Source organism: Pseudophryne corroboree, chromosome 2, assembly GCF_028390025.1.
Source record: "Pseudophryne corroboree isolate aPseCor3 chromosome 2, aPseCor3.hap2, whole genome shotgun sequence".
Lineage (NCBI taxonomy): Eukaryota > Metazoa > Chordata > Amphibia > Anura > Myobatrachidae > Pseudophryne > Pseudophryne corroboree.
In genome coordinates, this window is record NC_086445.1 from 409685099 (window position 1) to 409708987 (window position 23889).

The 23889-nt window shown below is 47.5% G+C and overlaps 1 protein-coding gene across 1 annotated transcript in view; it reads left to right on the forward strand.

Annotated features, from left to right (window-relative positions):
* The window catches only part of CREG2 (cellular repressor of E1A stimulated genes 2), a 59588-nt gene extending 57844 nt beyond the window's left edge, over nt 1-1744 (forward strand). Inside the window, exon 4 of the mRNA XM_063953444.1 lies at nt 262-1744. Within this exon, the coding sequence (XP_063809514.1) occupies nt 262-403 (142 nt within the window). The 3' untranslated portion in view covers nt 404-1744. The remainder of the gene's footprint in view (nt 1-261) is intronic.
* Nucleotides 1745-23889: the final 22145 nt, after the last annotated feature.

The following is a 23889-nucleotide window of genomic DNA, read 5'->3' on the forward strand; positions in this document are numbered from 1 at the left end:
CCCCATAGTGACGCCACTTGGCAGATAGGTGTACGAGGGCACATCAGTAACTCATACTTGTTTGTGCCCATTTTTGGGGCAATGTTTAAAGCATATGGGAGGCTCCTAAGAGTAGTATACAAGGCAGAAAAAAAAATTGCATTAATTAAGTGGGTGACCCAAAAGTGATTGCTGCAGTATTTGGAAGTGACATGTTTAACCTTGGATATCATACCTAACCAATACAAGAAAAAGGTCAGCTTTCTCTTGTGTCTCGCACAGGCATCCTGGTATGAGGAAATGGTCCCAGATCTACAACTGCCTGCTAATGAAGATGAACACAGAGCATATCTATGTTACAGACTGCTATGGGGGAGTATACAGCCTCTCGTTGGAAGATTATTACAGAATAAACCCAAACTGACCTGGCAAACAGATCACTATGACACAGCATGGGAAACATCCAGTGACCATATACTGTACTGTATACTTTGAAGCTCTTTGTAAAACATATTATTGATCAACAAATTATTGATTTGTTACAAGGGTTCATTGATAGATGAAACAATTACAGTCTGTCAGAAATACAGTAACCTCCACTATAAATTGGGTAAGCACACAAGTCGTTGCTGTACACTTTAAACTGTGCTAAAGTGGATGTTATTTAATTACTGTACATTTAAAAAAACAGTATTTTAATGAGATGGGTGCTGAATTCCTTATTATATATGACACAAGCCTATACATGCCAATAAGACAGGGGAGACTGAGCTGTACTACATACTGTATGTCTGCTTTATGGCCATTTACAGATGTATCATTGTCCTATAAGGTAGGAATAGTCTCACTCTGGTCCACCCTATTTCCACCTGCTCTCTAGTAATAATGTATGCCCACATACTGGAGAAATGTGCAAAAGCTGCAATAATAGCATGCCTCTGTGATCCGATCCCTGTCAATGTGTGCAGAGTGTCTCAGGAATGGTTGGGAACAGGCACTCCGCAACCAACATATTCGATCATTTTTCCCTGCACTACATAGAGGTGTGCAGGAAAATGTGCGATGAAATCTTACCATACTAAACAGTAATAACGGAAAGCACATCAACGAGATTTGTGGGGTCTTTTTAAGGGGCATTTAATAAGCTGTAAAAAAACAAACAAGTTGACAGCACATCTGCATAATGCACCTATTGTACAGTATGTGGGTAACTGCTTTTAATCTGCATTTCGAGAATATGAAGTGCAGTACATCAGTTCATTCCTTCCTGAATGTGGCCTGTTGCTTACATGTACCTCATATTGCATTATGTAGCCAAATGCAGAAAGAACATCTTGTGATGAGCTTTATTAAGTGAAGACTGGGGAGCCCCACTAAACCTGGAACCCTAATATACATAGGCAAAGCCTTTTTACCACCAATAAGCCCTGATTATTTTTCTTGTCCTTGAAGATGGATGAAATCCTACAGGAGTACCTTATATGGGAAAAAGTCTGTGGGTACACAAATACCAGTGTTAAATTGTACAATCTGACACAAGCAATAAAGACAGCTTGAGTGACATACCCTTTATGTCATGATTTATTTAGGACATGCTTGATGCTCAAATAGTATTATATTTTGAGAAAAACTGCATTAGTTAAAACTAATAGTATTTACATGGAACCAGAAGTGAAAATGTAGAGGGCATAATTTGCAGTGTTGGAGAGTGATGAATAATTCTTTAATGTTACAAGACTAATAAAACGATTTGTGACAGCCTTAATTTCACCATGTTTTTCTGCTTTAATTCTGTTTAACATGTTCTACTTGGGGAACTGTAGAAAGTGTTTAAAGAATTCCGACATGCACCTCTTTTGCACAATAGAATACTGTAAGGGATGGGTTTGTGTGACCGGGCGGCTGGGAGACCGCCAGTCACCATACTAGTAATGGCGGGATCTCAGCTTTTAGATTGTTGGCAGGGAAGTGGGGGGGGGGGGGGGGGGGTTTGCGAGCGGAACGAAGCCTCTTGTGGGGACTCGGTTCTACGAGTGGAAATAGTCCCTGTTGGTCGGCATGCCGACCGTCGGGCTGTTCACCATTCGGGATCCCGGCGTCAGTTTAGTGACCGGCAGGGTCACATAACCGCATCTCTACTGTAGCTATGGGGCGTAACAGCACCAATCTAATCCATGTTCACTTAATACAACATACAACACATCTGTCATAAAGTTACGTTTAACAGTCACAGGTTCTCCTATTGTTTCTTTAGCACTGTTGTTATTCTACAACACATTCTATAAATGTCAGAATTTGTATTGTCAAATATATAAAGAGGCAGTAAGGTTTGGCAGAGCCAGAAAAAGCTTTTTTTCTCTAACGTCCTAAGTGGATGCTGGGGACTCCGTAAGGACCATGGGGAATAGCGGCTCCGCAGGAGACTGGGCACATCTAAAGAAAGCTTTAGGACTATCTGGTGTGCACTGGCTCCTCCCCCCATGACCCTCCTCCAAGCCTCTGTTAGATCTCTGTGCCCGAACGAGAAGGGTGCACACTAGGGGCTCTCCTGAGCTTCTTAGTGAAAGTTTTAGATTAGGTTTTTTATTTTCAGTGAGACCTGCTGGCAACAGGCTCACTGCATCGAGGGACTAAGGGGAGAAGAAGCGAACTCACCTGCGTGCAGAGTGGATTGGGCTTCTTAGGCTACTGGACATTAGCTCCAGAGGGACGATCACAGGCCCAGCTTGGATGGGTCCCAGAGCCGCGCCGCCGGCCCCCTTACAGAGCCAGAAGGCAGAAGAGGTCCGGAAAATCGGCGGCAGAAGACGTCCTGTCTTCAACAAGGTAGCGCACAGCACTGCAGCTGTGCGCCATTGCTCTCAGCACACTTCACACTTCGGTCACTGAGGGTGCAGGGCGCTGGGGGGGGGGGGGGGGCGCCCTGAGACGCAATAAAAACACCTTGGATGGCAAAAAAAATGCATCACATATAGCTCCTGGGCTATATGGATGCATTTAACCCCTGCCAGAATCCATAAAAAAGCAGGAGAAAAGTCCGCGAAAAAGGGGCGGAGCCTATCTCCTCAGCACACTGGCGCCATTTTCCCTCACAGCTCCGTTGGAGGGAAGCTCCCTGTCTCTCCCCTGCAGTCACTACACTACAGAAAGGGTTAAAAAAAGAGAGGGGGGCACTAATTAGGCGCAGTATTAACTATACAGCAGCTATAAGGGGAAAAACACTTATATAAGGTTATCCCTGTATATATATAGCGCTCTGGTGTGTGCTGGCAAACTCTCCCTCTGTCTCCCCAAAGGGCTAGTGGGGTCCTGTCCTCTATCAGAGCATTCCCTGTGTGTGTGCTGTATGTCGGTACTTTTGTGTCGACATGTATGAGGAGAAAAATGATGTGGAGACGGAGCAGATTGCCTGTAATAGTGAGGTCACCCCCTAGGGGGTCGACACCTGAGTGGATGAACTGTTGGAAGGAATTACGTGACAGTGTCAGCTCTGTATAAAAGACAGTGGTTGACATGAGACAGCCGGCTACTCAGCTTGTGCCTGTCCAGACGTCTCATAGGCCGTCAGGGGCTCTAAAGCGCCCGTTACCTCAGATGGCAGATATAGACGCCGACACGGATACTGACTCCAGTGTCGACGGTGAAGAGACGAATGTGACTTCCAGTAGGGCCACACGTTACATGATTGAGGCAATGAAAAATGTTTTACACATTTCTGATAATACGAGTACCACCAAAAAAGGGGTATTATGTTCGGTGAGGAAAAACTACCTGTAGTTTTCCTGAATCTGAGAAATTAAATGAGGTGTGTGATGATGCGTGGGTTTGCCCCGATAACAACGGATAATTTCTAAAATGTTATTGGCATTATATCCTTTCCCGCCAGAGGTTAGGGTGCGTTGGGAAACACCCCCTAGGGGGGATAAAGCGCTCACACGCTTGTAAGGGCTCTACCTTCGCCTGAGATGGCCGCCCTTAAGGATCCTGCTGATAGAAAGCAGGAGGGTATCCTAAAAGGTATTTACACACATACTGGTGTTATACTGCGACCAGCAATCGCCTCAGCCTGGATGTGCAGTGCTGGGTTGGCGTGGTCGGATTCCCTGACTGAAAATATTGATACCCTAGATAGGGACAGTATATTTTTGCCTATAGAGCATTTAAAAGATACATTTTTATATATGCGTGATGCACAGCGGAATATTTGCCGACTGGCATCAAGTCTAAGCGCGTTGTCCATTTCTACCAGTAGAGGGTTATGGACACGTCAGTGGTCAGGTGATGCGTATTCCAAACGGCATTTGGAAGTATTGCTTTATTAAGGGAGGAGTTATTTGGGTCGGTCTTTCAGACCTCGTGGCCACGGCAACAGCTGGGAATTCCACGTTTGTACCCCATGTCGCCTCTCAACATGAGAAGACGCCGTATTATCAGGCGCAGTCTTTTCGTGGACAAGCGGGCAAAAGGTTCCTCATTTCTGCCCCGTGACAGAGGGAGAGGAAAAAGGCTGCAGAAATCAGCCAGTTCCCAGGAACAGAAACCCTCTCCCGCCTCTGCCAAGCCCTCAGTATACGCTGGGGCTTTACAAGCAGAATCAGGCACGGTGGGGGGCCCGTCTCAATGAATTTCAGCGCGCAGTGGGCTCACTCGCAAGTAGACCCCTGGATCCTTCAGGTGATATCTCAGGGGTACAAATTAGAATTCGAGACGTCTCCCCCTCGCCGTTTCCTAAAGTCGGCTTTACCGATGTCTCCTTCTGACAGGGAGACAGTTTTGGAAGCCATTCACAAGCTGTATTCCCAGCAGGTGATAATCAAGATACCCCTCCTGCAACAGGGAACGGGGTATTATTCCACACTGTTGTGGTACCGAAGCCGGACGGCTCGTGAGACCGATTCTAAATCTAAAATCTTTGAACACTTACGTACAGAGGTTCAAATTCAAGATTGAGTCACTCAGAGCAGTGATTGCGAACCTGGAAGAAGGGGACTACATGATGTCTCGGGACATCAAGGATGCTTACCTTCATGTCAAAATTTACCCTTCTCACCAAGGGTACCTCAGATTTATGGTACAGAACTGTCACTATCAGTTCAGACGCTGCCGTATGGATGGTACACGGCACCCCGGGTCTTTACCAAGGTAATGGCCGAAATGATGATATTCCTTCGAAGGAAGTGAATTTTAGTTATCCCTTCCTTGGACAATTCCCTGATAAGGGTATGATCCAGGGAACAGTTGGAGGTCGGTGTAGCACTATCCCAGGTAGTGTTTCGGCAGCACGATTGGATTCTCAATATTCCAAAATCGCACCTGGTTCCGACGACGTGTCTTCTGTTCCTAGGGATGATCCTGGACACAGTCCAGAAAAAGGTGTTTCTCCCGGAGGAGAAAGCCAGGGAGTTATCCGAGCTAGTCAGGAACCTCCTAAAACCGAGCCAAGTCTCAGTGCATCAATGCACAAGGGTTCTGGGTAAAATGGTGGCTTCCTACGAAGCAATCCCATTCGGCAGATTCCACGCAAGAACTTTCCAGTGGGACCTGCTGGACAAATGGTCCGGATCGCATCTTCAGATGCATCAGCGGATAACCCTGTCACCAAGGACAAGGGTGTCCCTCCTGTGGTGGTTGCAGAGTGCTCATCTTCTAGAGGGCCGCAGATTAGGCATTCAGGACTGGGTCCTGTGACCACTGATGCCAGCCTGCGAGGCTGGGGAGCAGTCACACAGGGAAGGAATATCCAGGGCTTATGGTCAAGCCTGGAGACATCACTTCACATAAATATCCTGAAGCTAAGGGACATTTACAATGCTCTAAGCTTAGCAAGACCTCTGCTTCAAGGTCAGCCGGTGTTGATCCAGTCGGACAACATCACGGCAGTCACCCACGTAAACAGACAGGGTGGCACAAGAAGCAGGAGGGCAATGGCAGAAGCTGCAAGGATTCTTCGCTGGGCGGAAAATCATGTGATAGCACTGTCAGCAGTATTCATTCCGGGAGTGGACAACTGGGAAGCAGACTTCCTCAGCACGACCTCCACCCGGGAGAGTGGGGACTTCACCCAGAAGTCTTCCGCATGATTAAAAACTCGACAGGTATTGCGCCAGGTCCAGGGACCCTCAGGCAATAAGCTGTAGACGCTCTGGTAACACCGTGGGTGTACTAGTCAGGGTATGTGTTCCCTCCTCTGCCTCTCATACCCAAGGTACTGAGATTGATAAGATGGAGAGGAGTAAGCACTATATTCGTGGTTCCGGATTGGCCAAGAAGGACTTGGTAACCGGAACTTCAAGAGATGCTCACGGAGGATCCGTGGCCTCTACCTCTAAGAAGGGACCTGCTCCAGCAAGGACCCTGTCTGTTCCAAGACTTACCGCGGCTGCGTTTGACGGCATGGCGGTTGAACGCCGGATCCTGAAGGAAAAAAGGCATTCCGGATTAAGTCATCCCTATCCTGATCAAAGCCAGGAAGGATGTAACCGCAAAAACATTATCACCGCAATTGGCGAAAATATGTTGCGTGGTGCGAGGCCAGTAAGGCCCGACGGAGGAAATTCAACTGGGTCGATTCCTACATTTCCTGCAAACAGGAGTGTCTATGGGCCTGAAATTGGGGTCCATTAAGGTTCAAATTTCGGCCCTGTCAATTTTCTTCCAAAAAGAACTAGCTTCAGTCCCTGAAGTTCAGACGTTTGTAAAAGGGGTACTGCATATACAGCCTCCTTTTGTGCCTCCAGTGGCACTTTGGGATCTCAATGTAGTTTTGGGTTCCAAAAGTCACATTGGTTTGAACCACTTAAATCTGTGGAGTTAAAATATCTCACATGGAAAGTGGTCATGCTGTTGGCCCTGGCCTGGGCCAGGCGCGTGTCAGAATTGGCGGCTTTATCCTGAAAAAGCCCTTATCTGATTTTCCATTCGGACAGGGCGGAATTGAGGACTCGTCCTCAGTTTCTCCCCAAGGTGGTTTCAGCGTCTCACCTGAACCAACCTATTGGTGGTGCCTGCGGCTACTAGGGACTTGGAGGCCTCCAAGTTGCTAGACGTTGTCAGTGCCCTGAAAATATATGTTTCCAGGACGGCTGGAGTCAGGAAATCTGACTCGCTGTTTATCCTGTGTGCACCCAACAAGCTGGGTGCTCCTGCTTCTAAGCAGACTATTGCTCGTTGGATTTGTAGTACAATTCAGCTTGCACATTCTGTGGCAGGCCTGCCACAGCCAAAAATCTGTAAATGCCCACTCCACAAGGAAGGTGGGCTCATCTTGGGCGGCTGCCCGAGGGGTCTCGGCTTTACAACTTTGCCGAGCAGCTACTTGGTCAGGAGCAAATACGTTTGTAAAATTCTACAAAATTGATATCCTGGCTGAGGAGGACCTGGAGTTCTCTCATTTGGTGCTGCAGAGTCATCCGCACTCTCCCGCCCGTTTGGGAGCTTTGGTATAATCCCCATGGTCCTTACGGAGTCCCCAGCATCCACTTAGGACGTTAGAGAAAATAAGAATTTACTTACCGATAATTCTATTTCTCATAGTCCGTAGTGGATGCTGGGCGCCCATCCCAAGTGCGGATTGTCTGCAATACTTGTACATAGTTATTGTTACAAAAATCGGGTTATTATTGTTGTGAGCCATCTTTCAGAGGCTCCTCTGTTATCATGCTGTTAACTGGGTTCAGATCACAGGTTATACGGTGTGATTGGTGTGGCTGGTATGAGTCTTACCCGGGATTCAAAATCCTTCCTTATTGTGTACGCTCGTCCGGGCACAGTATCCTAACTGAGGCTTGGAGGAGGGTCATGGGGGGAGGAGCCAGTGCACACCAGATAGTCCTAAAGCTTTCTTTAGATGTGCCCAGTCTCCTGCGGAGCCGCTATTCCCCATGGCCCTTACGGAGTCCCCAGCATCCACTACGGACTATGAGAAATAGAATTATCGGTAAGTAAATTCTTATTTTTTTTGCAGTTTAAGGTTTCAATACAAGAATGTTCTTCAATCACCAGAAAATATTTAGGTGCCAATAGTGTGTCTTCCTACAAACTAATTTTTTTGCCAAAAATGATCGTACATAAGTTGGAAAGGGAATTAGGGTCTTTTAGAACTAATGGGCTGCAGATCAAACACAGACAACAGATTCAGTCTACAGCATACGGGGAGCCTTCAGCTGTCAATGGTAGACGGTAGATGTTGTCAAACAATTACCACATCTTGCCATGTGTGTGGTCAAACAATTTCTGTTAGATCCCCATATGTATGTGTATGGTCTAATCCAGTGGTTCTCAAACTCGGACCTCAGGACCCCACACAGTTCATGTTTTCCAGGTCAACTGTAGATCTTTGGAATGTGATATATGGTCATACACCTGTGCCCAGCTAGGTGACATGGAACTGTGAGGAGTCCTGACTTTGAGAACCACTAGTCTAATCTGAAAGAGGTCCAAAACTGGCATGATCAGCCTGTGTATATCCAGCTTAGCTGTAGTATGATTGTTGGTATTTTACATGTGAGCATAAATTATAATAAATATAATTTGCATCTCAGGTGATGTTGAAGTAACACTTGTGGTCATGCCCTATTACAACATGTGTTCTTTTCTTTACTAAATGGTAACGTTATGTATCACTGTATATATGATTAATTGCCACCACCAAAGGAGTGTGACATGAATTTTAAACATGAATGAATGTAACCCAAGCATATGAATGTAATATGTTTTTAAATGTATATATTAAACAATTATCTTCATTGTTTTGTGTGGTAACTGATCTTGTTAAAAAAAAAAAAAAAGTTGAGAAAATTCTGATCAACCTGCAGTTCTACTAGTTGCGGGGACTTTATTATAAAATGTGAGATTCTGTTCTGTTTTGAGAGTATTGTTATTATTTTATATAAATGCTTTTTCTGTGTTTTGTTTTATTAAAACAGTGTGTTAAGCTGGATACACACTTACATTACGTCTGATTGGGCGGTTTGGACCGATATATATATTCCTTACATCGCTCAGTGTGTAAGCTCAATATGCGTGCTCCTGTGGTCGCATGCAATATTGTCAGGTTTGATGTGCTGCACATCAAACCAAGTGATATAGCTAGCGATTTGGTGGTTATCATACAATGTGTACAGCCAAGCACAATAGTACCATTATTTAAATTAGTCAGTGATCGTTCTAGTGTGTACAGGAGCAAGGATATATCTCATACAATATAATGTTTGGTAGTTTGGTAAGTTTGCACAGTGTGTATGCTCAATCTCATGATTAGCTGGTCATTCCAGTGTGTACCCAGCCTTATGCTGGGTACACAATGGAGCGATGTTACTCTAAAATGTAAGTTTGGAGTGACATATTGCTTACATCACTGCGTACCCAGGATAGCGCGCTCCCGCAGTTGCAAGCGATGGACGCTAGGTTTCATGTGCTGCACATCAAACCTAGCGTCCATCGCTACCGTCCTTGTTTATGCTAATAAAGGACAGAACATTGTTGTTCCGTCTTTCATTAACATCGTGCCAGTGTGTACTGGCAATCCCCATTGACGTGCATTCTTTCAGATGTTGAAACGAATGCCAGTCGCTTCAGTGTGTACCCAGTCTTGAGGTGGGTACACACTGGCCGATATATCAGCCGTTCAATATTGTGGGTCCGTCGGCCAGTGTGTATGTCTGTGAACTCTGTCGTTCACAGACATATCGCGTCGCCCCCGCAGCACAGCCGACGGGCAATATATCTACCGATATATTGGCGCATCGCTGTGTGTTGACGGGCGACCAGCCTGCCGCCCGTACACAAGCTGCAGCGGCCGGCGGTGATGACAGCTGAACTGGGCAGTTCATGACGTCAGTCCCCAACGGATCGGGCAGTGTGTATGCACAGCACACTGCCCGATCTGTCCATAGATATATCTGCAGATCAATTGATCTGCAGATATATCTATCAGTGTGTACCCACCTTTACTCTTCGCAAACTACACAAACTTGCCGTCTGCTACCGAATGACTTGTGCTTCTACTCTTGAGGGACTTTGATTATAATAAAATGTGTAACGAATGTTTGTCAAGCAGAATAGTTTAATGAAGAACCAACTAGCATTTATGAAGTTATTAATATTTATAAATCTCAGGCACTCATTCTACCCATGAATATTGTAAAAAAAATTTTTATAAAAGGAACTGTTGTCCTCTTCAATGTTGCATTAAACTGTAAAATGTACAGTCAGTCTTTTGAGTGGTATGAGTGGGCTGTCAGTTGCCCTTTAGCTCTCATTGTACTACAACCAGGGCTGTATTTGTGAAAAGGCCACATAGGGGTGGCATATATAGAAAATGTAAAAAAAAATTCTAAGGAGCTAGTTACACAGCAGCCTGTTGTATAATAAAGAGACAACACAAGACGCTTAATATGAATAGGACAAAGCGTAAAAATATACAAAAAAGTCACTCGTGTATAGTCCCAACATATATATATAGAAATCTTCAGATAACCATGCAGCACGGACGGTGTAATGGTTAGTATTACTGCCTCACAGCATTGAGGTCATGGGTTCTATTTCCACCAAGGCCCTAACTGTGTAGAGTTTGTATATGTTCCCTGTGCTTGCATGGGTTTCCTCCAGCTGCTCTGGTTTCCTACCACAATCCAAAAATATAATGGAAGGTTAATTGGCTCCCAAAATTAAATATTAACCCTAGTGTGAATATGTGCGCGTGTACATGTGGTAGGAAATATAGATTGTAAGCTTCACTGGGCCAGGGACTGATGTAAATGGCCAAATATTCTCTGTAAAGCACTCGGAATATGTGTGTGCTATATAAATAACTGGTAATAATAATAATAAAAACCGTATCCTTAGATGTTGTCTCGTTCAGATGAGCTAAATGGAAGCAGACGTCAGATTCTCAGCCTAATTCAGTAAGGATCGCATATGCATTTGGCTGATGATGGCGTTAGTGCGCACGTGCAGGTCCCATTCTGCGCATGTGCAGAACAGGACCTGCAATCCCTTCACTAAATTACAAATGCCTCTGCTGATTGACAGGCAGAGGCGTTCGCAGGGTGGGACGGGGGCGGAGGCAGCTGGCGTTCGGGAAAGCCAGGCGTGGCTAAGCCAAGTGCTGCGTCACGTACGCAGTCTCCTTGGCCGCGTAGTCCCTTTAGCGACGACAAGGCTGAGTAAACTGAAGCTTACACAGCCTACCGTCGCAGATGAATATCGCGACCAATGCGTTTGCATCGCAAATGCAGGTAGGACGTGGTATGCAACTCCTCCTGCATTTGCATTGCTAAGGATTGCAAATGCAAAGCTGCTGCATGCAACTTTGCATTTGCAATCCTTAATGAATCAGGCCCTATGTTGGGCCTGTTATCTGCTGGACACCGCTGGAACAGGTATGAAGTGCAGGAACAGTACTGTAGATGGTGGAGATGCTGATTGCTATTTGCAGTGCAGGAAGAAGAAGACAGCAACAAATGCAGAATACAATGCTGTTGACCAACTGGTACCTTTACCGCCAACTTTAGCCTGCTATGCCTGGGAGGTATGGTGTCTCGTATGATGATTTATCCTCGGAGTCTGTTAATGTTTGCTCTGTATTACATTTAAGGCTTTTCATAGTCATACGCAGTTGCTATTGGCGGACCTGCCAATTTACATCTTGTATTGTCCCAGTCCCTCCCCATCTGTAATATCAATATATGGTTATTATAATAGCCTCTTCTTCCCATATGCCATAACAATATTATTATAATTACATTTTATACTGGCATCTCTCCTTCCTAACAATAAAGGCGGTCATCAGTTATTTTCAGTATAATATTAAATACAAAACCAGGCAAGTTTTGCATATAACATTATTGCCCCTTTAAATCCAGTGGTCAAAGCTACCAAAGACATTGAAAAGCGCTACTTAGTAATTTACCTCTATGAAAAACGACAATGGTATTCAGATGGTTCTGTGAAGAATTTTGTGGCAATCTTATATAAAGTGGTACATACTTTTTTTTTTTACTTGAACTAGATAAACTATTATCTTTGTAATGTTCCAAAAACAGGTAAGTCCCCTTCTATACTTAAGGAGGGAGGCTGTAATAAACAGTTCACGGGCATGTATGTTAAGAGCCAGGGAGTGAGCCTGTGATAGCAAGGCCTAGACCTAAGATTGTACAAGCACTGCCTACCTTTGATCCACAACCTGGTGTACAATGGGGTTCATTCCAAGTTGTTCACTCGTTGCCGATTTTCGCTATGCTGCGATATGTTGCTAACTGCGCATGCGCAAGGCACGCAGGGCGCATGCGCTTAGTTATTTAACTAAAAACTTAGCAGATTTACTGTGGATCCTGCGGCACTTTTCAGTCACTCTGCTGATCGGTGAATGATTGACAGGAAAGGGGCGTTTCTGGGTGGTAACTGAGCGTTTTCCGAGAGTGTGCTAAAAAACGCAGGCGTGTCAGGGAAAAACGCGGGAGTGTCTGGAGAAATGGGGGAGTGGCTGGCCGAACGCAGGGCGCGTTTGTGACGTCAAACCAGGAACTAAACGGACTGAGCTGATCGCAATCTGTGAGTAGGTCTGGAGCTACTCAGAAACAGCAAAGAATTATTTATTAGCAGTTCTGCTAATCTTTCGTTCGCTATTCTGCTAAGCTAAGACACACTCCCAGACGGCGGCGGCCTAGCGTGTGCAATGCTGCTAAAAGCAGCTAGCGAGCGAACAACTCAGAATGAGCCACCACAGGAGAGAGATCCTGGCCCTGGAAGATAGACTTATTTTCCGGTGCATGTGTAGGTGAGACCCGGACCATTTGTCCAGCAGGTCCCACTGAAACACCCTGGCATGAAACCTGCCAAACAGAATGGCTTCGTAAGCCGCCACCATCTTTCCTAGCACTCGAGTGCATTGATTAATCGACACCCTTGTCGGTCTCAAAAGCTCCTTGACCATGGTCTGTATTTCCAGAGCTTTGTCCTCCAGAAGAAACACCCTCTGAAGCTCCGTGTCTAGGATCATGCCCAGGAAGGGCAGCCGAGTTGTCGGAATCAACTGAGACTTTGGCAAATTTAAAATCCAACCGTGATGTTGCAGAACCGTCAGGGAGAGTTCCACATTCTTTAGCAATTGTTCCTTTGACCTCGCCTTTATCAGGAGATCGTCCAAGTACGGGATAATTGTGACCCCTCGCTTGCGAAGGAGTACCATCATTTCTGCCATAACCTTGGTGAAAACCCTCGGGGCCGTGGAAAGCCCAAACGGCAACGTCTGAAATTGGTAATGACAATCCTGCACCACAAATCTCAGGAAGGCCTGATGTGGAGGATATATCGGGACGTGTAAGTAGGCATCCTTTATGTCGACTGACGCCATAAAATCCCCCCCTTCTAGGCTGGAGATCACAGCTCGAAGAGATTCCATCTTGAACTTGAAAGTTTTCAAGTATGGATTGAGGGATTTTAGGTTCAGAATCGGTCTGACCAAACCGTCTAGTTTCGGTACGACAAAGAGGCTCGAATAGAACCCTTCCCCCCGTTGGGACGGGGGAACGGGAACAATGACCCTCTGTTGACACAACTTTTGTATCGCAGCATTTACCACTTCTCTTTCTGGAAGAGAAACTGGCAAGGCCGATTTGAAAAAGCGGCGGGGGGGCATCTCCTGAAACTCCAGCTTGTACCCTTGGTACACTATGTCTAAGACCCAAGGATCCAGGGCTGACTGAAACCAGACCTGACTGAAGATTCGGAGACGGCCCCCCACCGGCCCGGACTCCCGCAGGGGAGCCCCAGCGTCATGCGGTGGACTTGGTAGAGGCGGGGGAGCACTTTTGGTCGTGGGTGCCTGACACTGCAGGCGACTTCTTTCCCCTTCCTCTACCCTTTGAACGAGGAAGGACGAGCCCTTACCTCTTTTGTATTTATTAGGCCGAAAGGACTGCATCTGCTGATGGGGCACCTTTTTCTGTTGAGTGGGAACATAAGGAAGAAAAGATGACTTACCCGCAGTAGCGGTAGACATCAGGTCAGCAAGGCCGTCACAAAACAAGACACTACCTTTGAAGGGGAGAGCTTCCATATTTTTCTTGGAGTCGGCATCAGCATTCCATTGATGGATCCACAGCGCCCTCCTGGCCGAGACCGCCATGGCATTGGCTCTTGATCCCAAGAGGCCAACATCCCTCGCCGCATCCTTTAGGTAATCTGCAGCGTCCTTGATATAACCAAAAGTCAAAAGAATGTTATCCTTATCAAGGGTATCCATATCAGAAGCTAAATTATCAGCCCACTTAGCAATAGCACTACTCACCCATACCGACGCCACAGCAGGTCTGAGCAATGCACCAGTATTAACGAAAATGGCCTTCAAAGACGTCTCCAGCTTGCGATCTGCCGGATCCTTGAGAGCAGCCGTGTCAGGGGACGGAAGCGCCACCTTCTTGGACAAACGGGATAAAGCCTTGTCGACATTTGGAGAAGACTCCCATTTTTCCCTGTCATCAGAGGGGAAAGGATACGCCATAAAAATTCTCTTGGGAATCTACCATCTCTTGTACGGCGACTCCCAAGCTTTTTCACAAAGAGCATTCATTTCATGAGAGGGGGGAAACTTCACCTCAGGCTTTTTCCCTTTAAATAGGCAAATCCTAGTGTCCTGAACAGCAGGTTCATCAGAGATATGTAAAAGATCTTTAATAGCCACAATCATGTACTGAATACTCTTAACCACCCTTGGGTGTAAAGTAGCCTCATTAAAATCGACATTGGAACCAGCCCCTTTTCTGCTCGCCCCGTAACTTCCTCCGGGGAGGAACACCCAGCCTCAGACATGCCGACACGTAGTACCGACACCCCACAGTCACACTGGCCAACCAAAAAGGGGACAGCCTACAGGGAAGCCTGAAGAGAGAAACACAGCGAGAGTATGCCATCTCACACCCCAGCGCCCATATATTACCCAACTATAACATATGATAGTAGCGCTGTAATAATACTGAGAAAAGCACCAATTTGTCTGCGCCCCCCCCCCCCCAGTTTTGCTCCCTTTTACTTGTGAGGAGCTTGGAGGTCCGGGCCAGCGTCTCTGCAGCGGCCGTGGAGAGAAGAAAATGGCGCTGGTGAGCTGTGCGTCTAAGCCCCGCCCCTTCCCGGCGCGCTTAAGTCCCGCTAAAAAATTCAAATGTATATGCTGGCGGGGGTATTAAATACGGTGACCGGGCACCGAATATGCCTTTTTGCCAGCCTATATTGACCCCAGTAACCTGCTGTCCAGGGCGCTCCCCCTCCCAGTGCCCCGCACCCTGTGAGTGCCGTTGGTGTGTGGGAGCATGGAGCGCAGCGCGACCGCAGCGCTGTACCATTACTGAAGTCTTCTGCCGTCACTGAAGTCTTCTGTTCTTCTCATACTCACCCGGCTTCTTTCTTCTGGCTTCTGTGAGGGGGGTGACGGCGCGGCTCCGGGAACAAGCAGCTAGGTGCACCAAGTGATCGAACCCTCTGGAGCTAATGGTGTCCAGTAGCCTAAGAAGCAGAGCCCTTACCTAAGAAGAAGTAGGTCTGACTTCTCTCCCCTCAGTCCCACGATGCAGGGAGCCTGTAGCCAGCAGGTCTCCCTGAAAATAAAAAACCTAATATAAAGTCTTTCTAGAGAAACTCAGTAGAGCTCCCCTAGTGTGTGTCCAGTCACTCCTGGGCACAAAGTCTAACTGAGGTCTGGGGGAGGGGCATAGAGGGAGGAGCCAGTTCACACCCAGTCAAAGTCTTATTAGTGTGCCCAAGTCTTGCGGATCCCGTCTATACCCCCATGGTCCTTTTGGAGTCCCCAGTATCCTCTAGGACGTAAGAGAAAGCACATTAAAAAATATAGGGAAAGCGGCACTTAAACAAGTGCCTCGCTAACAGGGACACCACCCCCATGTCAGCGAGGCACCTGTGATTGGACAGCGGATCCAGGGCTGGATCCACTTGTCCAATCACCCACACACGGCGCTGGAGGCGGCGGGTCTCGGCAGTGAGTGGCGTTCGAGTTAGCGGGAAGCAGCGGTGGGCCTGAAGTGTGTGCGGCTCTCCCCCCCGTCCTCCTCCGCCGGCTCCGTCCTCCTGCTCACCTGACACCCAGCAGCGGTGGGCCTGCAGTACGTGCGGCTCTCCCCCGTCCTTCTCCGCCGGCTCCGTCCTCCAGCAGCAGGTTAGTTTTTGTGACTCTCTCTCTCCCCCCCCGTGGATGTGTAAGTATTATTTTTTACACACATGGCTATCAGCCTGGCACCCACCGCCCAGGGGTGCTGGGGACAGCCTCGGGCTTCACCCCTGGCCCTTGGGTGCCTGGAGGGGGGGACCCCTTGACTTAAGGGGTCCCCACTCATCCAGGAAACCCCCGGCCAGAGGTGACTAGTTGGGGTGGTAATGCCACGGCCGCAGGGACCTACATAAAAGTGTCCCCCGGCTGTGGCATTATGTCCCTGGCTAGTGGAGCCCGGTGCTTGTTTTAAAAATACGGGGGACCCCTACATCTTTTGTCCCCCGTATTTTTGGAACCAGGACCGGACTAAGAGTCCGGTGCTGGTTGTCTAAATGCGGGGAACCCCTGTCCAATTTTTCCCCCAGTATTTAAACAACCAGGACCGGCTCAAAGAGCCTGAGGCTGGTTATACTTAGGAGGGGGGATTTTTTTTTTAACCCATTCAGACCCTTCTCCATTAAGTTATTGGAAGCCCTGGACAACAAAACTGCATTCATGTCCTCCTCCCACTCCCTTCCCAGTCCCAAACACTCATTTTTATTTTTTTTCCTATAAAAAATAAGATTTTACTCACCGGTAAATCTATTTCTCGTAGTCCGTAGTGGATGCTGGGACTCCGTAAGGACCGTGGGGAATAGCGGCTCCGCAGGAGACTGGGCACAACTAAAGAAAGCTTTAGGACTACCTGGTGTGCACTGGCTCCTCCCACTATGACCCTCCTCCAGACCTCAGTTAGGATACTGTGCCCGGAAGAGCTGACACAATAAGGAAGGATTTTGAATCCCGGGTAAGACTCATACCAGCCACACCAATCACACCGTATAACTCGTGATACTATACCCAGTTATCAGTATGAAATATAACTGAGCCTCTCAACAGATGGCTCAACAATAACCCTTTTCCGCACTTGGGATGGGCGCCCAGCATCCACTACGGACTACGAGAAATAGATTTACCGGTGAGTAAAATCTTATTTTCTCTGACGTCCTAAGTGGATGCTGTGACTCCGTAAGGACCATGGGGATTATACCAAAGCTCCCAAACGGGCGGGAGAGTGCGGATGACTCTGCAGCTCCGAATGAGCAAACTCTAGGTCCTCCTCAGCCAGGGTATCAAACTTGTAGACTCTTGCAAAAATGTTTGAACCCGACCAAGTAACAGCTCGGCAAAGTTGTAAAGCCGAGACCCCTCGGGCAGCCGCCCAAGACGAGCCCACTTTCCTCGTGGAATGGGCTTTTACAGATTAAGGGTGCGGCAGTCCAGCCGCAGCATGTGCAAGTTGAATCGTGCTACAGATCCAGTGAGCAATAGTCTGCTTAGAAGCAGGAGCACCCAGCTTGTTGGGTGCATACAGGATAAATAGCGAGTCAGTTTTCCTGACTCCAGCCGTCCTGGAAACATATACTTTTCAGGGCCCTGACTACGTCCAGTAACTTGGAATCCTCCAAGTCCCAAGTAGCCGCAGGCACCACAATAGGTTGGTTCACATGAAAAACTGATACCACCTTAGGAAGGAATTGGGAACGAGTCCTCAATTCCGCCTTATCCATATAAAATACAGATAAGGGCTTTTGTATAACAAAGCCGCCAATTCTGATACACGCCTGGCCGACGCCAAGGCCCACAGCATGACCACTTTCCACGTGAGGTATTGTAGCTCTACGGATTTAAGTGGCTCAACCCAATGCGACTTCAGGAAATCCAACACCACGTTGAGATCCCACGGTGCCACTTGAGGCACAAACGGGGCTGACTATGCAGCACTCCCTTAACAAAAGTCTGAACTTCAGGCAGTGAAGACAGTTCTATTTTGGAAGAAAATCGATAGAGCCGAAATCTGGACCTTAATGGAACCCAATTTTAGGCCCATAGTCACCTCTGACTGTAGGAAGTGCAGAAATCGACCTAGCTGAAATTCCTCCTTTGGGGCCTTCCTGGCCTCACAGCACGCAACATATTTCCGCCATATGCGGTGATAATGGTTTGCGTTCACTTCTTTCCTAGCTTTAAAAAGCGTAGGGATAACTTCCTCCGGAATGCCCTTTTCAGGATCCGGCGTTCAACCGCCATGCCGTTAAACGCAGCCGCGGTACGTCTTGGAACAGACAGGCCCCCTGCTGCAGCAGGTCCTGTCTGAGCGGCAGAGGCCATGGGTCCTCTGAGATTATTTCTTGGAGTTCTGGGTACCAAGCTCTTCTTGGCCAACCCGGAACAATGAGTATAGTTCTTACTCCTCTCCTTCTTATTATTCTCATTACCCTGGGTAAGAGAGGCAGAGAAGGGAACACATACACCGACTGGTACACCCATGGTGTTACCAGAGCGTCCACAGCTATCGCCTGAGGGTCCCTTGACCTGGCGCAATATCTTTGTAGCTTTTTGTTGAGGCGGGACGCCATCATGTCCACCTGTGGCCTTTCCCACCGGTGTACAATCATTTGGAAGACTTCTGGATGAAGTCCCCACTCTCCCGGGTGGAGGTCGTGTCTTCTGAGAAAGTCTGCTTCTCAGTTGTCCACTCCGGGAATGAACACTGCTGACAGTGCTAACACATGATTTTCCGCCCATCGGAGAATCCTTGTGGCTTCTGCCATCGCCATCCTGCTTCTTGTGCCGCCCTGTCGGTTTACATGAGCGATGGCCGTGATGTTGTCTGACTGGATCAGCACCGGCCGGTGTTGAAGCAGGGGTCTAGCCTGACTTAGGGCATTGTAAATGGCCCTTAGTTCCAGAATATTTATGTGTAGGGAAGTCTCCTGACTTTTCCATAGCCTTGGAAGTTTCTTCCCTGTGTGACTGCCCCCCAGCCTCGAAGGCTGGCATCCGTGGTCACCAGGACCAAGTCCTGTATGCCGAATCTGCGGCCCCCTAGAAGATGAGCACTCTGCAGCCACCACAACAGCGACACCCTGGCCCTTGGAGACAGGGTTATCCGCCGATGCATCTGAAGATGCGACCCGGACCACTTGTCCAACAGATCCCACTGGAAGATCCTTGCATGGGACCTGGCGAATGGAATTTCTTCGTAAGAAGCTACCATCTTTCCCAGGGCTCGCGTGCATTGATGCACCGACACCTGTATTTGTATTAGGAGGTCTCTGTCTAGAGACGACAACTCCTTGGACTTCTCCTCCGGGAGAAACCCTTTTTATCCTGTTCTGTATCCAGAACCATACCCAGGAACAGTAGACGCGTCGTAGGAACCAGCTGCGGCTTTGGAATATTCAGAATCCAGCCGTGCTGTTGTAGCACTTCCCGAGATAGTGCTACTCCGAAAAACAACTGCTCCCTGGACCTCGCCTTTATAAGGAGATCGTCCAAGTACGTGATAATTATTTCGGCCATTACCTTGGTAAATACCTCGGTGCCGGGGACAGACCAACGGCAACGTCTGGAATTGGTAATGACAATCCTGTACCACAATACCAAAATAGGGACATGCAGGTAAGCATCCTTGATGTCCAGTGATACCATGAAATTCTCCAGGCTTGCAATAATCGCCCTGAGCGATTCCATTTTGAACTTGAACCTTCGTATATAAGTGTTCAAGGATTTCAATTTTAGAATGGGTCTCACGGAACCGTCTGGTTTCGGTACCACAACATTTTGGAATAGTAACCCCGGCCCTGTTGAAGGAGGGGTACCTTGATTTCACCTGCTGGAAGTACAGCTTGTGAATTGCCGCCAGTACTACCTTTCTCCGAGGGCAGCAGGCAAGGCTGACGTGCGGTAACGGCGAGGGGGAGTCGCCTCGAACTCCAGCCTGTATCCCTGTGATACTACTTGCAGAACCTAGGGATCCACCTGTGGGCAAGCCCACTGGTCCCTGAAGTTCCCGAGACGTGCCCCCACCGCACCTGTCTCCACCTGTGGAGCCCCAGCGTCATGCGGTGGACTCAGAGGAAGCGGGGGAAGATTTTTGATCCTGGGAACTGGCTGTCTGGTGCAGCGTTTTCCTTCTTCCCTTGTCTCTGTGCAGAAGCCCCTTTGACCCGCTTGCTTTTCTGGAGCCGAAAGGACTGTACCTGAAAATACGGTGCTTTCTTAGGCTGTGAGGAAACCTGAGGTAAAAAAATTTCTTCCCAGCTGTTGCTGTGGATACGAGGTCCCAGAGACCATCCCCAAACAATTCCTCACCCTTATAAGGCAGAATATCCATGTGCCTTTTAAAGGCAGCATCACCTGTCCACTGCCGGGTTTCTAATACCCTCCTGGCAGAATGGACATTGCATTAATTCTGGATGCCAGCCGGCAAATATCCCTCTGTGCATCCTTCATATATAAGACGTCTTTAATCTGCTCTATGTTAGCAAAATATTATCCCTGTCTAGGGTATTAATATTATCTGACAGGGTATCAGACCACGCTGCAGCAGCACTATTTATGCTGAGGCAATTGCAGGTCTCAGTATAGAACCTGAGTGTGTATATACAGACTTCAGGATAGCCTCCTGCTTTTTATCAGCAGGCTCCTTCAAGGTGGCCGTATCCTAGGACGGCAGTGCCACCTTTTTGACAAACGTGTGAGCGCCTTATCCACCCTAGGGGATATCTCCCAACGTGACCTATCCTCTGGCGGGAAAGGGTACGCCATCAGTAACTTTTTAGAAATTACCAGTTTCTTATCGGGGGAACCCACGCTTCTTTACACACTTCATTCACTCATCTGATGGGGGAACAAAACACTGGCTGCTTTTTCTCCCCAAAAATAAAACCCCTTTTATGTGGTACTTGGGTTCATGTCAGAAATGTGTAACACATTTTTCATTGCCGAGATCATGTTACGGATGTTCCTAGTGGATTGTGTATATATCTCAACCTCGTCGACACTGGAGTCAGACTCCGTGTCGACATCTGTGTCTGCCATCTGAGGTAACGGGCGTTTTTTGAGCGCCTGATGGCCTTTGAGACGCCTGGGCAGGCGCGGGCTGAGAAGCCGGCTGTCCCACAGCTGTTACGTCATCCAGCCTTTTATGTAAGGAGTTGACATTGTCGGTTAATACCTTCCACCTATCCATCCACTCTGGTGTCGGCCCCACAGGGGGCGACATCCCATTTATCGGCCTCTGTCCGCCTCCACGTAACCTTCCTCATCCAACATGTTGACATAGCCGTACTGACACACACAGGGAATGCTCTGACTGAGGACAGGACCCCACAAAGTCCTTTGGGGAGACAGAGAGAGAGTATGCCAGCACACACCAGAGCACTATATAATGCAGGGATTAACACTATAACTGAGTGATTTTTCCCCCAATAGCTACTTGTATACATATATTGCGCCTAAATTTAGTGCCCCCCCTCTCTTTTTAACCCTTTGAGCCTGAAAACTACAGGGGAGAGCCTGGGGAGCTGTCTTCCAGCTGCACTGTGAAGAAAAAATGGCGCCAGTGTGCTGAGTGAGAAGCCCCGCCCCTCTTTCGGCTGACTTTTCTCCCGCTATTTTATGGATTCTGGCAGGGGTAATTTATCACATATATAGCCCTGGGACTATATATTGTGATGATTTGCCAGCCAAGGTGTCTTATATTGCCCTGAGGTCTGGAGGAGGGTCATAGTGGGAGGAGCCAGTGCACACCAGGTAGTCCTAAAGCTTTCTTTAGTTGTGCCCAGTCTCCTGCGGAGCCGCTATTCCCCATGGTCCTTACGGAGTCCCAGCATCCACTTAGGACGTCAGAGAAATGTACAGTATATCACAAGTATGATGAGCAGGCAGGCAGCGGGCATTGGTGGCATCGGAGTGAGATGCAAATTAGTGGCGGAAGGCTGGGTCAGTTGATGGTGGGCGAGTTTGTAAGCCATTGGGGGTGGCAGCGGGCATCGGCTCAGAGGCAGTAGCGGGCATTGGCTCGGCGGCGGTAGGGGTCATCGGCAGGATTCGGCGGACATTATGGCTGTAGTGCCTCACCAGCCACTGACCTCACCGCACGCCACTGCTCTATACCTGCCACTACATTACATTACAGACCCCTACATAACCTACACTAAATTAGACCCCTCTATACCCTCCATTACATTACAGACTCCTCTATACCTGCCACTACATTACAAACCCCTACACTAAATTATAGACCCCTCTATACCCTCCATTACATTACAGACCCCTCTATACCTGCCACTACATTACATTACAGACCCCTACATACCCTACACTACAGACAGTGGCGTAAGTTCGCCTGTCACCTGGAGGCATGATAAAATGTTGGTACCCTTCCACCACCCCTATACATATAGGGATATATATATATATATATATATATATATATATACATATACGCCATATGTAGCTATCTGGTACACAGGGTGAACAGTAGCAGCGTACGTAGGTGCCTTTCACAATAGTAGATACACACACCTTTCGCTTACACACACATGCCTCTTTCACTTACACACACACACATCTTTTTCACTAACTCACACGCCTCTTTCACTTACACACATGCCTCTTTCATTTACACACACGTCTTTTTCACTTACACACACACCTTTCACTAACTCACACACCTCTTTCACTTACACACTTCTGCATGCAAGAAAATTTATTCTTACTAGGGTGGGAACCCAATTATAAGTCCTGAGGCCCTGGACACAGTCATTAGTTTTAATCAGTATACTAATTTGTTTTGTGATTTTATGTTAATTTTTTCTCTGAATGTGTATATGTATTCTTAAAGGCATCACAGCCATTTTATGTCTATTGTGAAAAATCTCTTACCAATAAATTATTTTTATTTGCAAAACCAGCAGCTGTTGACTCACGATCCCCTTTGAGCGCCCACATCTCCCCCTTCCTTCTCTGCTTCTGCCTTATACGGTGGATAGACAGGTCCACCTTCGTGGGCAGCCAAAAGGGTGAGAGATATATATATATAGACCATCTAGTAGAATTCTTTTGCATATAAAGAATTAATACAATAGTATCTACCTAACTCTTAAGCTAAATACATTCTTAATCAGCGCCCACTGTTGTCTTAGGACTTCCCTCTTCTATACTTACACACACACACCTTTTTCACTTACACACACGCCTTTTTCACTCACACACGCCTTTTTCACTTACACACAATTACACACACACGTCACTTTCACTTACACACAATTACACACACACACACGCCACTTTCACTTACACACATGCCACTTTCACACAATTACACACACGTCACTTTCACTTACACACACAATTACACACATGCCTCTTTCACTTACACACACAATTACACACACACACACCACTTTCACTTACACACAATTACACACACACACACACACACACACACACGTCACTCACACACACACACAATTACACACACATGCCACTTTTACTTACACACAATTACACACACACACACACACACACACACACACACACATGCCTCTTTCACTTAAACACAACTTTCCTTTAAAAAACACAGACACACACCTCACTTAAAAACATTCGCACACACAAAAAAAAGATACCCCCAGTAATCACCCCCCCACACACATACACCACACACACACACACAATGCAGCAGCTTGAGGCAGGTGGTGCCAGTGCCTACCTGTTGCTATCCTCATGACAGAGGAAGAGAGAACTTCAGATGGCCAGCTCTATTGGAAGTCCTGTGAGCAGCTGTGTGCTGGAGCTCCCCCTAGCTGCAGCCAGCTGTCAGCTGAGCTCTCTCTGTGAATAAGAGGAGGCAGCTG